This window comes from Dryobates pubescens, chromosome 29 (assembly GCF_014839835.1).
Source record: "Dryobates pubescens isolate bDryPub1 chromosome 29, bDryPub1.pri, whole genome shotgun sequence".
Taxonomy (NCBI): domain Eukaryota; kingdom Metazoa; phylum Chordata; class Aves; order Piciformes; family Picidae; genus Dryobates; species Dryobates pubescens.
Window position 1 is genome coordinate 6,507,802 of NC_071640.1, and position 15,397 is coordinate 6,523,198.

The following is a 15,397-nucleotide window of genomic DNA, read 5'->3' on the forward strand; positions in this document are numbered from 1 at the left end:
GCTTGGCTGGCTTTCCTCCAAGCAAACACCTCCTCACCTGAACACTGCCTGCTGCCAGCATGATCCCGGGACAGCAGCTTCACAGCCCTGAGAGCCATCATCTGTGGATCTTCCCTGCACCGATCCACAGGGAAAACCTTGGCAGAGCAGGAATTGCCATATTGTTGGGTCCAGCTCCCTCCGCCCTGCTGGCAGCAGTGGATGGCACAGACATGGGGCAGCACTGCAGGACAGTGTCCACCCCGGGCGAGAAAGCAAGGCAAGCAGTAGCATTTTGTCAGAGGTCTGTAAAGAAAACATTATTTCCCCAAATGTGTTCATCATTCAAAGTTATTCAAGCAAAGGTTTCCATCTCACTGTGGCTATTATTCATAATCTGAGAATCTGGCTGTGTGGCTCTCCTTGGTAATTAAGCCACATGGAGGGTTTTTTTCTGCCCTCCATTTGGGTGGAACAACAGTTGTGCCTCAGTCCTGAGTGTTTCTGCAGAATGGGGCTGGTCTTGGCTGCAGGACCCTGAAATGGGGCTCATGAACACAGATTTCAGCCTTGTGCTATTAAATGCTGCCAGTGCCCCATGCATGTCAGGACAGGCTTCCTGTGACCCAGGCAGGTTATGGGGTGCTTTGGGCTCTGTTTTCCCTGTTATGGGAAGGGGCTGGTGCAAGTCCCTCCTGGACCATCTTTTCAAATGAGGAGTGTTGTGAACTTCTTCACAGGGGTGAGGCTGAATGCCAGCCCTGGCCAGAGCAGCCACTGGGTTCTATGTGAATTGCCATTACCACTAACAGAGTGGTGGTGTGTATGGGTGTTGTGTATATCATAACTGAAATGGAGATGTGAGGACTTAACCTATACAGCATCAGTGCTATTTAGTAATAACTATGGGATAGGAAGGTAAACAAGAAGTAAATCCAGAAATAGTGCTTTTTCCAGATTGCTTTATCTGTTCCAGAGTGGATCCCTAAAACAACAGTGCAGAACAATTTTCTGCACAGGCTGTTTTGGTAACTTTCCAGGCATTGCTCACTCAAGCCCTGTGAGTGTGATGCTCCAAGCAGTGAACACACTTGCAAACAATATTTTCCTGAATGGGAAATAAAGGAAGTTGGCTGTCAGTCAGAGCTGGTTTCCATGCAAGGTCCTGGAAAGAGGTGCCAGCAGGGCACTGACCTGTGCAAGTGGTTGAGTGCCTCCTCTGCCCCCATGGCACTTTGGAGTGTCTGATGATCCGTTCTAGGGAGAAGAGTCACTGCTGGTAGCCCAGGCCCCTGCTGTGCACAGCCAGCTCCAATTCCTTGCTCATCTCTGCCCAGTGCCTGGCCAGGCTCTGAATACATCTGCCTGTGATGACAGTGCAGGCATTAATCCAGTGTGTCCTACAGTCGTGCACATTCCCAAGAGGGACCTGTCCTTCTTGTGAGTCCCTGCTGAAGCAGGGAGGTGGCAGTGGCTTCACTGCTGCTGAGGCTGAGTGCAACAAGCAGATGAGCAGGCTCATTCCTCTAATTCAGGGGCTGCCTAAGCACACGCTTGAGACTGAAGGCTTGAGTTTAGTGCTTTGCTGACCTGGGGCTCAGAACACAAAATACAGCACTTGCCTTTTGCAGCAGGCTCCTGTGTGAGCTGCAGCATCTCCTCAGGACTCGGTGGTAGCTGCAGAAGGAGCTGCAACATGAGGGACCCAACACAGGAGCAAGCAACCTGCTGTTTCCATTTTGCTTAAGTCCACCAATCCTCAAGGTCCAAGGTGGTACTCCTACCCCCAGCTAGGACAGATGTCAGAACAGAAACCTTAAGAAGGAAACATCACTCAGCAAGTGTGGCTGTCTGTTCTCCATGCTGATATCCTAGCTGAATTATTTCCTTCTGGAGCAGCCTGGCTCCTTGGGGTCTATGGTTGGAGGGGAGAGGGAGGCTGAGGCTAGCAGTCAGGAGATCCTTGCTGTGGGGTAGGCAGAAGACCTGGGAGCTGTGCTGCCAGCCAAGGGCTCAGGCCTCCAGGCTGCCACTTGAGATTTGTGTGCATTGCCCCAAACCTAAAGATGGGGTGATGCTGTGTACCACTTCCCTCTCCACCTTAAATTCAGATAGGATGTCTTAACCTTGGCTGAAGTCAAGTCCTCTGTGTCATGGGCAGGCAAATCCAAAAGGGACAGATCAAAGTGTCAGTGCCACAGTGGCAAAGAACTGAAAATGCATCTCAGAGGTGAGGACTGCTAGACTTCAAGCAAAGTATCTGCCTGGCTATCTGTGCTGGGTCCAGGTGATGAGGAGCTGTGCTTGGGCACTAAGGTATATCAAACAGCCAAAAATGAGGAAGACTGCAATAGTAAAAGAGTGAGTTATTTCCCTGCAGGAAACATTAGACAGCCTTGTTGAACAGGAACAAAAGATTAAACTCAAAGTAAAATGAAATGCAAAAATGCTGTGAAAGCTGGTGGGTGATCTGGGGGTTTCTGACTACAGTGAGTTCCCAAAATAACCCTGCTGCATCTCTTCTCAGAATCATGTCACTACCTGAAATGCTTCAGGATCTCTTTATTAAAAAGCAACCCCCACACATCCCAGTAGAAAGCAGGGGCCTGCTGGGGCGTTTGCAGGTCTATAAAAAACCTTCAGGGGGAGCTTGTTTGCTTTAAGAACTTGCTGCTATTGTAAAAGTGGAGGTTTAGCTCTAGCCGTTGATCTTCTGCTATAACAGGGCCATGCCCCAGGCTCTGGGTATTGCTAAGGACAGAAGGATGTAGGTTCAGTAACTCTCAGGGTTTCTGGTGAGTCTTGCCTGGGTATTGCCAGAGACAAAACCACCCAGAGCCCTCTCAGAGTGGACTTGGTCTGCAGCTGCACACTTCCCTCTTTCTCTATGGCAATTGCTGTCCTTCAGGATGCGTTAGTGATCTGGGATAGATGTGTATGGACAGCCCCCTAAAGAGCCTGAATTAAAGGAGATGTGAGAATCTTCTCATTCCTTTTAGAATTATCAATATTTAAACTGGAAATGCAGAGGGAAATTGTGGCTGCAAAGAGACATTTTGGTTCATAAAGCAGCAGGTTAAATCTAGCTCCAGAAAACCCTAAAGCCAGGCAGGAGCTGAGCCTCAACCTGCTGCAGTTCCAGCATGAAATTAAACTGATCTGATTTTTCTCTAAAAGCAGGCATAGAAAAAATGGTCCATGCAGCAGGATTTCACAGCTACACTAAATGTGGCTACAGAGAGAGATGAATTCCTGCAACATAAAGGATTTTATACAAACAAGGGCTTGAGCTTATGGTCAGGATGAGGATGCAGGATCCTTTAGGTCTGTTAGTGTTTCCCTCTGCAAACTGAGATTCCTTCTGATGGTGAAACCTGGCCAGTGCTTGCCAGGAGTTCCTGCTGCCCTCAAGAGCAGCATGTGAAGCAGAGCTGGGGCAGTGCCACTGTGCTAGGCTGAAGTACTGCACGTCCCCATCCTGGCACCAATGCAGCACCCAGTGCCTACACTGTGCTCTATCAAGCTGGGAGGGGTGCAGACTGCAGTTCAACACAGATTTTGCTTATAATAAATGAGGACTCTTTGTATTGTTTCTGTCCTGCTGGAAGTGTTTGGGCCTCTTCTTCTGAGGCATCTGCGAATAGACAGATGTTGCTGTTACAGTATGCTTAAAACATAAAGAGAGTGGTGGGGCTCGACTGCAATCTCTTACCTCAGTCCATCCTCTCACCTTGGAGCAGATTTAGCTGCTCCCCCAAGGTGCTCTGGCTGGAGACACCATGACATGGGCTCTGCCCATGTGCAAGGACAATCACAGCCCCATACAGCAGATGCAGAACGCAGGACCCCTCTGTGGCCAGTGCAGGAGGAGGTGAGCTCTGGAGTGGCTCTAGAAAGGCTTTTCAAGCATTTTTGTCACCACCATGACCCACTGTGAGGTGCAAAGCTGTCCTGTCCCCAGCATCAAGCCTTGAAGAATGGCACCAGCTACCACCATCCTTCCAGCAAAGTCATGTTGCTGTGGTTGAATGGAGCAGGGTGACACAAACAGAGTGTGTCTTGCAGTGCTAACAAATCTGGCTAGCACGCACGTTTATTTGGAACACAGCTCTGAAGGATGCAAATTCTGGCATCCATCCACTCAGGGATGAGTGAGCTGTGTTCATTCAGCCACAGCTCCAGCCAGGATGGACTTAAATTCCTCCTATTCAGTGTCATGAAAACAAGACACTGGTACAAACTGGACAGAGTGTACGTGACTGCAGAGCTCATGAGAAAAAACATGCTCTGAATAAACAGAAAGAAATAAATGCACTTTAAAAAGATTTATGTAAAATATTCAGAAGAGAACATTACACTTGCAAATACTTAATGCTTTTGAGTAACTTTACACTGGCAGATGAACCAACTCCACTATAGTTATTCATATACCTAATACCAAGTGTGCAAGGATTTGCTGATTCAGAGCCTGGGCTTACACTCTGTGCAAGAGCACAGTGGTGCCTCTCCTCAGCCTCCAAACAGAATGGAATGGAATGGAATGGAATGGAATGGAATGGAATGGAATGGAATGGAATGGAATGGAATGGAATGGAATGGAATAGAATAGACCAGGTTGGAAGAGACCTTCAAGATCATTGTGTCCAACCAATCATCCAACACCAATGTTGCCAAGGTTTAAAGGTCTCCATGGGCAAAAGCCCAAGAGCTTGCTACAAGCTGTGGCAGAGGTGGTTGGGCAGCTTCTCGGAGGGTAACGCTGAAGCAGCAGCTAAGCTGTGCTGGAAAGTGACTGTCTCTTTGGAAAAAAACCCCAAAAACCATTATTACAGATCATGCCACAGACATGGTGGGATATATTTGCAGTGAATCTTGGAATATTTTGTGGATACTAAGCAGCAATTAGAGCCTTCCTTTGGAATCAATTCATTTCCTACCGCCATGGTAGCAGGGAGGATCTTATTGAAACTCGAGGATTTTTAATATTATTACACTAAAGACTCTCTCAGTATCAGCATCTCCATGGGGGAGCATTAGCACACTGTAATGTGTAACAACTTCTCCAGTTCAGGAAATCTTGTTGTATTTGTAATAGGGCATTTGGGGCATATATTATGTATGGGACATATATTTCTCATTTCCACCAGGCATCATCTTTCCTTCTCTCTAAATTACTCTCCAAATCAAAAAAATGCATTGTATTCCTTATCACTCCAAATATATGTTGGGGTTTGGTTTTTGTTTGGTTTTGTTGGTTTTTTCAATCTTAGGACCCAGAAGCCAGTACCAGCCATCAGGGCTGTATGTGGTAGAAGGCAGAAAGCCTTGGCTGAGCTGTGAGAGAATAGAGCCATAGTTAAAAATACCCAGTTACTACCATTACCAGCAAACACCACTCTAAAATGCTTTACTGGAGAGAAGTACCTTCCAGGACAGGAGGAAAGTTGGTCCCAGTCCAGGGTTATATCCAGGAGTAAGCAGGATGCCAGAATTTTGCTGTTGCAGAATACTTTGTGCATTCTGCACAGACAGGAATACAAAACCACTAATGTGTATGTTGCTTTCCACACCAGCCTCTCAAACATGAACTGAGCAAAGATCCTAGTGTTTCTCTTGGTAGTAAGTCTGACCACACCAGGATGAAGAGCAAGGAGCTGGAACGACCCTGAGGATCAAACCCAAGAACTCCCCTGCACTCAGGGGACCTCAACAACCACACAGCAGCCACTGCTGGGCCTGTGGGAAACTCTTGGTCAGACGAGCTCCTACCTACCTCAGTAAGAACCAGATACCAGCCTGGAGATACCCATGGAAGGAAAGAGAAGCTGAACTGCTCCTGCTCAGTTGTACATAAGAGTCTAAACAGAATGGAAGAAGCAAACAGTTACCCATGCAGGAACAGAATAAGCTGATCACAGCTCCTCAAAAAAAATGATCAAAACAAAAAGAACATGGGAGAAGCAAAAACCACAGGGAATTAGTGGTGTAGTTAGAGACAGAATATCAGACAAGGAATAGAAAAACAGAGACTAATCTGCCACCCCTTCAGATGACACCTGAGTTTGTCAGGGCACAAGAGCAGGAGAAAATTTGAGTAACATCATGTGAGTGAGATCCTTTTCCTCTTATGTCACAGGCTGTGTTCCCAGCACAAAGGAAACCATGGCTTTGAGCAGGCAGCATGCCACAGAAAACAGAAGAAACCAGCTCCAGAAAGGACCCAGGAAACCATCTTGGCTGGCCCCTGCCCTGAGGGAACGACTGAGTAATACCTGCTAAGTGCTTTTAGGAGGATTTTCAACTTGACCATCAATAAAAACTCCCCAGGATGTGTTTCACTCTTTGCTGTTGTCAGACTCTTCACTGTACCTTTTCAGAATCTCTTGCCGAACTTCACACCCATCATTTCTTTATCTGTCACAAAGCATGGTAGAACAGGTTACTGTTCTCTTTAATCCACCCGCAAATTAACACATTTGTTTCCCTAATTTAGTTCATTCTTCACTCCAGGATTTTTTTTTCCCTTTTCTTTAGATTAGCAGCTCCAACTCTTTCAGCCTTACACTAAAGGCCATTGATGTCAACTACTACACCAGTCTTGCTGCTCTCCAGATTATCATTGATGGCTTTCTTTGAGGTAAACTGCTCAAAACGAAATACAGGACAGATGAAGGATTTGTTCATGTGATTATGACTAAAGGCCACACTATCGTTCCAAGTTATGATGTGATTTTCATCACCTGCTAATTTAGTAAGCGGGTTCTCAATTTCATCACTGGCATTCGATACTGTTGATCAGAACCAGCCCTCCACAGACCCTCAGGTCCATGCTGCAACTGGACTTACGGCTTCTGGTTACTCTAGCAAACCTTGACCTCTCCGAACCATTTTGTCTTTCAGGACGTGGTCAGAGAGCATCACATCTCTTGCTGAAGTCCAGGTAGCTCCCGAAACTGCTTCTCCCCTAACCCCAAGGACTGTTTTCTCAAGAAAAGTAGCTTGCTTTGACAGCTTGCTCCTCATCAGTCCACAGCAGCTGCTATCACCTAGATGGCGGAAAAGCTCTTTTACTTTTTCACCTGGCCCATCTTCTGAAGGCTCAAGGACCACGGCTGAAGGCTGGGGCAGACCTTTGGTCAGGAGAACCTGTGGAGGAGCTCCCACCCGAGCGGAACCGTTTTGAGGTGAACCGTTTTCTCTCTCAGGTGTAGTGCTTTGTGGCGGGGGGCTGGCGGGAGCCGGCCTCTTGAGCCCTGCGCCCCGTGTTTGCTGAAACTCGCGGTGAGGAGACGGCGATGGGGCACCCCCCGCTGCTGGGCACGCTGGGGGGTGGCGGAGGCCCGGGGGTGGGGCAGGGCCGGAGCAGCCGAGCGGAGCGCCGGTCGGGCCCGCGGGGCCGGTTCTGTTGGGGGCCGTGTCCGGGCAGTGGTGGTGGGAGGCAGCGCTCCGCGGCTGCACGGTAAGAGCCCCGCGGCAGGGCACAAGGCGGACCGCGGGGTCGGGGCGGTGCGGGGGCCGGGCGGGGCGGGCTCTGGGTCCTGCGCGCCGCGGTCCGGCAGCGGGTGGGCGCGGAGGGGCGGGGGCCTGCGCGGCGGCGGCGCGGGGGGGGAGCCCGGGCTGCGCTGAGCTGCGTTTCTGCGGCCCCGGCGCTTCCTGGGCCCGGCACAGCTCGCTCGCCCGCCCGGGTAAGGCTCCGTGCGGGGCCGGGCCGCGGCCTGCCCGCCGCTCCCCGCCCCGCGCTGCTCCGCCCGGGGCTGCAGGCCGCTCCCCCGCCGCCGCTCCTCCCGCCGGGCCGCGCTGCGCCGGCCCCGCCGGGCGATGAGGAGCTGCTTCTGCCTGCGCCGGGGGAGCCGTGACCCGCCGCCCGCCGCACGGGCAACAGTTAAGTGTCCCCGGAGCCGGCGCGGCCCTGCCGCCGCGCTCCCGGACGGGGGGCCGGGCCTGGCGGGCGCTCGCGGCTCCGGCGGGTCTGCGTGTCTGGGAGCGGGGCTCGGCCCGGCTTCCCACCTCTAGCCCCTCCGCTGGTGGGGGCCCTTACACGGCTGGGGTTTCCGGGCGGGGCTGGAAGCCGGTACCCCCACCCACTCGGAGCTGCCCTGGATCCCGGTCTGCGCTCTCAGCCGCCCTGGTGAGCCCGTGGCGGAGGGACCCTTGGGAGCCCCCCGGGCCGTTGCTGGTTGCCGTGCGTCGTGGGGAGGCCGCGCCTTCGCAGCGCTGCAGCCCGGCGTGCGAGCAGCCGAGCTCCGGACTCGCCCTGGGCTCCCTGTTGTCCTTCAGGTGTGACCAGAGGGCTCTGCTGGGGCTGCCCTCGGTGATCAGCTGTAGGGCAGAGCCCTGGTGACCTTGACCTGCTCGAGAGCTTACTACGAGTGTTAACTGGTTGGAGAAAATACCAAAACCTCGTGTTTCGCGTGGTCTTTCGCTGCAGCTGTTCACAGCGTGGGTTGCTCCAGCGCCCTGTTTTCTCAGCCCTTCTCAGATTTCTGTGTATCTGGAGGTGCAATGTGGGCTCTCTCTACAGCGCTGGCCAGAGCAGCGATACCGTGTTTTAAATGCTCACCTCTTGAGTTACCGAGGCTTGTGAGCTTTCACTGGGGCTTCTGGAAAGGTTCCTAAAGATCCACCGACCTTCAGCATTTTCTGTGCTTTATTTGAGCTGAGATGTTCACAGCTTGGTCATGGTAACAAGCAGAGCCCTTCGGTGAACATGAGGCATGCTGGGCTTCTGCAGGTGTTCGGCTGGTCGGGCTGAAACTTGGGTTTCTCTGTCTCGTGTTTTATTTTATCTGAATGAGAACATGCTAATGTACACTTCAGTGGAGCCTGTGTGTCATGTGGCAGGCTCACAATGCCATCTTTGTAATTTTTAGCTAAGGTAGCCGCTAGATTTTTCTCAGCATGCTGGGATGAAGGCTTAGTTTAGGCTTCTGGAGGTGTGAAATTAAACACAACGCTTTGGTCTTGAAGTCTGTGTTGCTCTAACATAGTGAATCCCTGGCTTGAGGGTTCCTGTAGCCCCCATGGGCTTGTTCATACGTATGTCAAGATAGAAATAACTGAGCTGAATGTCATTGAAATTCAGCTACCCTGGTGTAAGGTCATCTGTGTATGGAAACCTATTTTGGTTTGAAATAGGATGCTCTTCACAAATGTGTGCCCATAGTTGGAAGTGCTGTGAAGCAATACAAGATCTCCATTCCGTGACTTAAGTTCCTGTTTCCATCCAGTTCAGCCTCTACAAACTGTAGAGGTTTTGCAGCTGGTATGGGGCAGCTGTTTCGAGATAGGAGCCTGGGTGCAGGGGTGATTCCAGACATACCTTTTTGGGGGGCGAAATGTGAAACTGAAATTCTGTCTGCTTGTGAGAAAGCCCTCCAGGGCCCTGACCCTGTGTCCTGCCATGGTCTCCTGTTTTTCTGATTGGAACTACATCCTATTGCATGAACAGGAATAGAAAATTGGCTGGGGCTGCGTCCTGTTCCCGGACGCGGTGGGAGGACTGGGCATGTGGAAGAGTACTGCAGTGTAACTTTTGAGCATCCCATGCTGTGCCGGCTGTACCTACCACCTTCTCACACTGATGGAGCTATAGCCCAGGCGCGTGAGCAAGGGCTTTAGCAGCCTGTCTGCTTTGGTTTGGTGGGGTTATTTCCTACGGGGTGCAGGAACTCGGTGAGGTAGTTGATAAGTTTTTCCATTTTGCCTTAGCTCATGCTTTTCTGTCTGTGGGAAGAGCATGTCAGTGTCAAAGTGCAGGCCTTGTGGTTGAAAGAAGAAACAATAAGACCATTCTTTCTCTAAGTCCTTTACTGTTTAACTTCAGAACTTGACCTGCTTTGGCAGCTTGATGCTTCTGTAGCAAATACATCATCAGACCTGATCTGATCATGTACCCACCAGCTCTCGAGCTTGTCTGACTTGTTGAAGAGGAACGCTGAGAGGGAAAAATGCTCTACAAACTTACAGTAATACATTCATTTCCTAAAATGTGTTCCTTTGCTCTGTGTGTGTCCCAGCCAAAGCCCAGCAGTGTGTGTGGTCAGTCACCTCAGTGGAATACTTGGAATGGACAGTGAAGCCAGGAGAAAATTATGTCTAGCATTAACTAGTAAGGCAGAAGATGAGGTAGCAAGAAAATGGGTGAGAGGGAGTGAAAAGGACATAATGGACAGTCTTGGGATTGCTGGGAGAAGGGGAGGTGTATGTGGCTGTGGGCATGGGCTTGCCCAACAGACCCTTCCAGGGTGATGAACTGCCCTTTGTCTTTGCTGTCTCTGCAGGGCTTGGGGTGCTGAGGCAGCTGCTGGGAGCTGCACTGCCAGGGTGGCATGGGCTCCACAGTACATATCTCTTGGGGAGCAGAGCCTGTGTGCGTGTTGGGAGTTGGTACTTCACAGGTGGAGGACCCAGAGCAGAGCACCAGTGAGCATGGTGTGCTGACAGATTAAACAGAGACCACAGCTGGAATGTACCTGTGAGGCTTTCTGACAAGATTGCTGCTTGCTGTCCTCACCTGCTTAGCTCTCCTTTGCCACCTGTACCTAGTTTGCCCTGTGGGGTCTCAGAACAGTGCAGAGTTCCCCATACTCCAGTTTGCATAACAGGCCATTGAACCCTCAAGCAGGGTATTCAATGAAGGCAGAGGGAAGAAAGCTATGGCACATACTGGCAGAACCCTTGAAGGCCTTTCTTGCAGCCAGTCATCAGGACCCCTGTGCCTTGTGCCCTGTGGCACAGCCTGTCTGAGAGGGCAGGTGGCATTCAGGATAAAGCCAGCATCTGTGTGTCACTGACAGGCGTGTTCTCTGTGTCTTATCCAGTGGCTATCCTGCCTGTCTGCCTCAGGCTTGCATAGGTCCTGTACCATCAAGATGCATGCTGACTTTCTCTGGTGAATGCACATCCTTTTCCTGCTGGCTTTGTCCAAGTGACTCCATGGTGTTTTGAAGCTTCTTCCTGCTGCAGGGCTTGCATCCGGCTTCTCTCCATTGCAGTGACGTGCTGAGGGCTGGATGTGGCCCTGCAGTTGGGAACAACCTCCAGGGAGCACGTTCCCAGCTAATGGGAAAAATGTTCTTCTAATTGTTTTGGGCTGTTCCCAGAACAACTCTGCAGCAGGCTGTGTGGTGCAGGACCTTCAGCAGAGCTCGCCTAGCACAGGATGGTGAAAGGCCATCTCCTGGTCAGCTGGTTTGAGTTCTTGGCTACCATGATGTTAGGCAGGCACATAGGTCAAACTTGTGTTATTTAAAGAGAACTTTATTAAAATAACAAGCTGTCTAACAGGAGTATTTATAGAATTTTGCTCCTTAATTTAATCAGTTCTTTCACTGTTTGCTTTTTATTCTGAAGTTCAAAGGCGTGATAGAAAAGAAACCAAACTTTGCAGACACCCTGGGGGAGAAGTGCAATGTAACTAATCGTCTGTGTGATTGCCCAGCCAGAGACTCCCCTCTGACCTGTGCAGAGTTCACAAAAACATTTATCTGAATGTGCAAACCAGTTGCTGCTGCTCCATATCTGTTCCAGATGCATCCTCAATGCCACACGCACAGCAGGAGGATGCCTTGAGTTGGCCTCGCTGTGCCATGGTGGCCAGACAAGGGCACTGATGCTTCTGAGCAGGGCTGCTGCTGCCCTGTGACTGCAGAGCAAAATGCACTAAGCTGCCCAGAGACCCTGAGGTTCTTTTTCTGGGCAGATACGGGGGCTGTGGTCTGAGTGCAGTGCAGAAGTAGGTACCAGGTTTGCTCTGCTTGCCCAGCGGTGGTGGGTGCAGGGAGTTCAGCTCAGCCTTTGCCCTGCTCTGGTGATGCTGCACATGTCATTCTGCAGCTTCAGTCTTCTGCCCTCTCGAGGTGGAAAGCCCTATTCTTTGTGCTTCATAGAGGGGCTTTGTGCGAGGCAGCACAAAGTGGGGATTGATGCCATTTCCCCTCCCACTGCTGCAGGACCACAAAGGGCTCTGACAAAAGTGCCCTTCTTCCTCCTGCTGAGGACAGGGTGCTGCTAAGCATGGGACTCTGCCCAGCAGCACTCATTGTGCCTCCTGTGGTGGTGCTGGGGACCCCTGAAACCCTGTTCTTGGCCTCTTCCAAGCCAGCTCTGCTGCTGCTCAGGTTTCTGCCAGGGTATCTGAGCCTCCCTGCAGCCGGCCCCAGTGTGGCAAGCAGGAGCATGGGCAGGATTCAGCAGCAGATCCCAATCCCCACCACCACTGCCGTGGAAGAGGAGGGAGTGCCAGGGGCTGCCTTGCCCACTTGGACTCTCCCAGGGCCAGAGAAGGGGGCACAGCCCTTTTGCTTCCTTAAGGTGAGGTGTGGATGCCATCCCAGCCACTCCTGCTCCCCTGCCTCTGCCGAGGGAGCTGGTGCTTCGTTGGGGCAGGTTTGATGGGGGCTGGGTCGATCTGCTTCCCTGCGGTGCAGCCGCAGCCGTGCTGGAACCTGCCATGCGGTGTTCTTAGTGTGCTGGAGGATATCGTCACTTACCTGGATTTCAGTTCAACATGGCCTAAGAGAAGCTGCTATCAGCACTCGTTATCTCCCAGCTCCTCCCAGTGGGTAATAACAAGTCATCACAGTGTGGAGAGTGACTTGGAAACGTTTCAGAAAACATGCATCAATATGAGGGCCAGATTGGAAGTTCTTTGTTAAATTCATGCTGCTTGCTCAGTGCTGCACGTTTCAGGCAGTGACTTCTGGATTATTTGCAAAGCATCTGGATGAGCTGAGCTGGTGGAGGCATGAGGTTTTGCTTGGGCTGTACCAGGTGCCACCAGTGTTCTGTGGCAGGGTCCTCTGCTTGTTGTCCACCCTAAGGACAGGAACCCCTTGTGAGGGGAGGGTGAATCCTTACAGCTCAGGGTGCACTTCTACTTGTGTCTCAGAGGCTTTCACTGTGTAGGGAAGAAAGCAAGTCTGCTCTGAGCATGCTGGATGCTTGTCTAGGTGCTGAAGCAGAGCTCTCTCCTGGGTTTGGCTCGTGCAGTAGTGTTGTCACCATTACTGGTCACTAGCTTCTATTCTTTTGGACTCGACAAGGCAGACTGGCTGTTTGTGTGACATTATTATTATTTACATAGGGCCCAGACTTGCTCTTCTTTATTGCCTGAAGCACGATGTTTGTTCAGACTGGGCATTGTGAAGTGTAAACCAGGTCCCACTGGCACCAGCACTCACCTCTGCCTTTGCTAGAAGCAGTAAGTAACCAGCCATCTACATGGCCTAGAAATGCTGGGGTTTAATTGCTCTGAGGAGGGTATTGAATTAGGTAGCTCTGGTTCACAGCTTATCTGGCTGCACAGCAGTGATGCTTGTTTACACAAAGCACTGCACTTCTATCTCGGGGTGCGTGGGGGGCGGTTTCCTGGGGCATTCCTGCCTGAAAGCTGGAGAAGACTTGCTCTGACTGGCTGCCTCTGCAGGAGACCACATGCTGAGGCAGTGACACCTTTCCCCATCCTCCTCCTCAGTGAGTTGCTTCAGCAGCTCTCTTGTCCTCTCCTGCTTCCTGCAACAGCATCTCTCCAGAATCGGTTGGTCTTACCTGCTTCTGTCCCCCTTTGCGTATCTCCCTCCCTTGACGTACTCAGTGATGTCTCCCTTCTCCTGGAAGATGCTCAGGCCTCTTCAAGGCCTCTGTCTGCTTTGCATCAGACCATCCTGTGCTGCTTCGTCTGTGCTCCCCTGGTGTCAAGGCTCTCGCAGCAAGCGTAGTTTTGCATAGAGCGCCAGATACATCTGTGCTGCTACATCTGGTTCAGGAGAGTGCAATTGGGTCTAAAGACTTGTGGAGGAGCCCCCAGTGTGTCTAACACCTCTGGTAGATGGGGAACCTTCCAGTGGAGCCGTTGGGAGCAGATTTCTTGCCACTTAAAATGGCAGAGCTGCTTCAACCCGACTGACTCAGGGTGAAACTTGCCCTCTGTTTGGGAGGAAAGGGAATGCTCTGGGATGTTCCCATTGTTTACAGATGGAGACCAGCCCATGCTAAGGATCTAGAAGCAAAAAAAATCTTGGAAGAGGCTGCTGGCACAAATTTCAAACCTATTGGGCGTTGCACAAATGTACCCTTATCAAAAGCAAATGAAAGTGCAGAAGGTGTGTCTGGCCTAATCCTGTGTTTAACTTGGCAGTCTGTGGTGTGTCAGCACAGGCTCTGTGGCATGCATGCAGGCGCTCAGTGCTCTGTCTTTACTGGGTGTGCTGCTGAGCAGCCGTTTAATTCTGCTCCTTTCTTTCAGGATCAGTCCATGATGCCTGAGGTGCGAGACCTCTCCGATGCCTTGCCTGACTTGCCAATGGATCCCATCACCGGTGTTGGTGTGGTTGCTTCCCGGAACCGAGCACCGACAGGTTATGATGTAGTAAGTAGAGCTGTTTCAGCTACTATTGCTAATGCTTTGCTTCTGTGCTAATGAGGCTTTACTTTGCTGGGAACAGCATCTCTTCCAGAGAGGGCTTGCTTTCAGAGCTGTGCTTTGAGAAGTAATTGGGTATCCAGCTGCCCACCTCTCTGCCCACAGCACTTAGCGCTTTCCCTCAGTGGAGGTTTGTGGGTGCAGTCATGCTGCTTCATCAGTGCCACTCCAGAGGAGCATAATTACCTGGAGGAAGGGTTTTCAGGAACAGCTGGCCACTGTGGCATGCAAATTTAATATTCCTAGTAACATTCATCCTGAAGGAGTCCTAAGTACTGCACAAATTATATCTCTGAATAAATGGATCCCGCATCAGCTGTTTAATCCCACATATCAACACTGCACTATGATGATGAGAAGCTCCAGAGTGGGAAGCAAAGACTTTCACATTCAGCTGAAATTGCAAGGATGATTTGATGGACAGAATGCAGACCTGTAAACTAAGCTTTGACATGAGTCTGGGCAGCAGGAAAAGGCAGCTGGATACAGCAGAGATAAATGTGTGAATGGATAAAGGGAGGTCACTGTTTTAACAGCTGCTTGTTCCTTGGATTACTTGCTATGTAACCAACAGCATGTTTTTTTCTCCCCATAGATTAGTGTCCTAAACAGAGAAATATCATAAAACCCTGACCTTGCAGAGCTCTATATGGAAAGGTTTGGCCTGTAGTCCATCTGCTCACCTTTCTATGTATCCTGCTCCAATTGTGCTACATCACACCTCGGGTTTCCAGGTCACACAGCTTGTGTAGTCAGGAATGGAAACCAGTTGACTTCAGGCTTTGCCCCCATCTTTTCAGTTCTGGATCACTGTGTACCCTGCTCAGTATGACAAGGAAGAAAATGGATCAGACTGAAGGACACAAGGGAAGGCATTGTGAAAAGCCTCCTTAAAGACCTGGAAGGTTTTTGCATCTACTGCATTTTTCCGACTGCTGATTACCTGTGTGAGGCAGGCTGTGTAATTAGCTGCTTGCCCTGATAAAGGAGCACGGG

At 50.9% G+C, this 15,397-nt stretch overlaps 1 protein-coding gene across 6 annotated transcripts in view; it reads left to right on the plus strand.

The window, feature by feature from the left end:
* Window positions 1-7,054: 7,054 nt before the first annotated feature.
* The window catches only part of MVB12B (multivesicular body subunit 12B), a 59,921-nt gene continuing 51,578 nt past the window's right edge, over window positions 7,055-15,397 (plus strand). For 2 of the 6 annotated variants that reach the window (XM_054174224.1, XM_054174229.1), the window contains exons 1-2: window positions 7,622-7,860; window positions 14,225-14,347. In XM_054174224.1, coding sequence (XP_054030199.1) covers window positions 7,798-7,860; window positions 14,225-14,347 — 186 coding nt within the window. In that variant the 5' untranslated portion in view covers window positions 7,622-7,797. Of the gene's footprint in view, window positions 7,164-7,324; window positions 7,439-7,621; window positions 7,861-13,063; window positions 13,181-14,224; window positions 14,348-15,397 lie in introns of those variants that run through there. The other 4 variants (XM_054174227.1, XM_054174226.1, XM_054174225.1 and 1 more) reach the window with 4 other exon arrangements.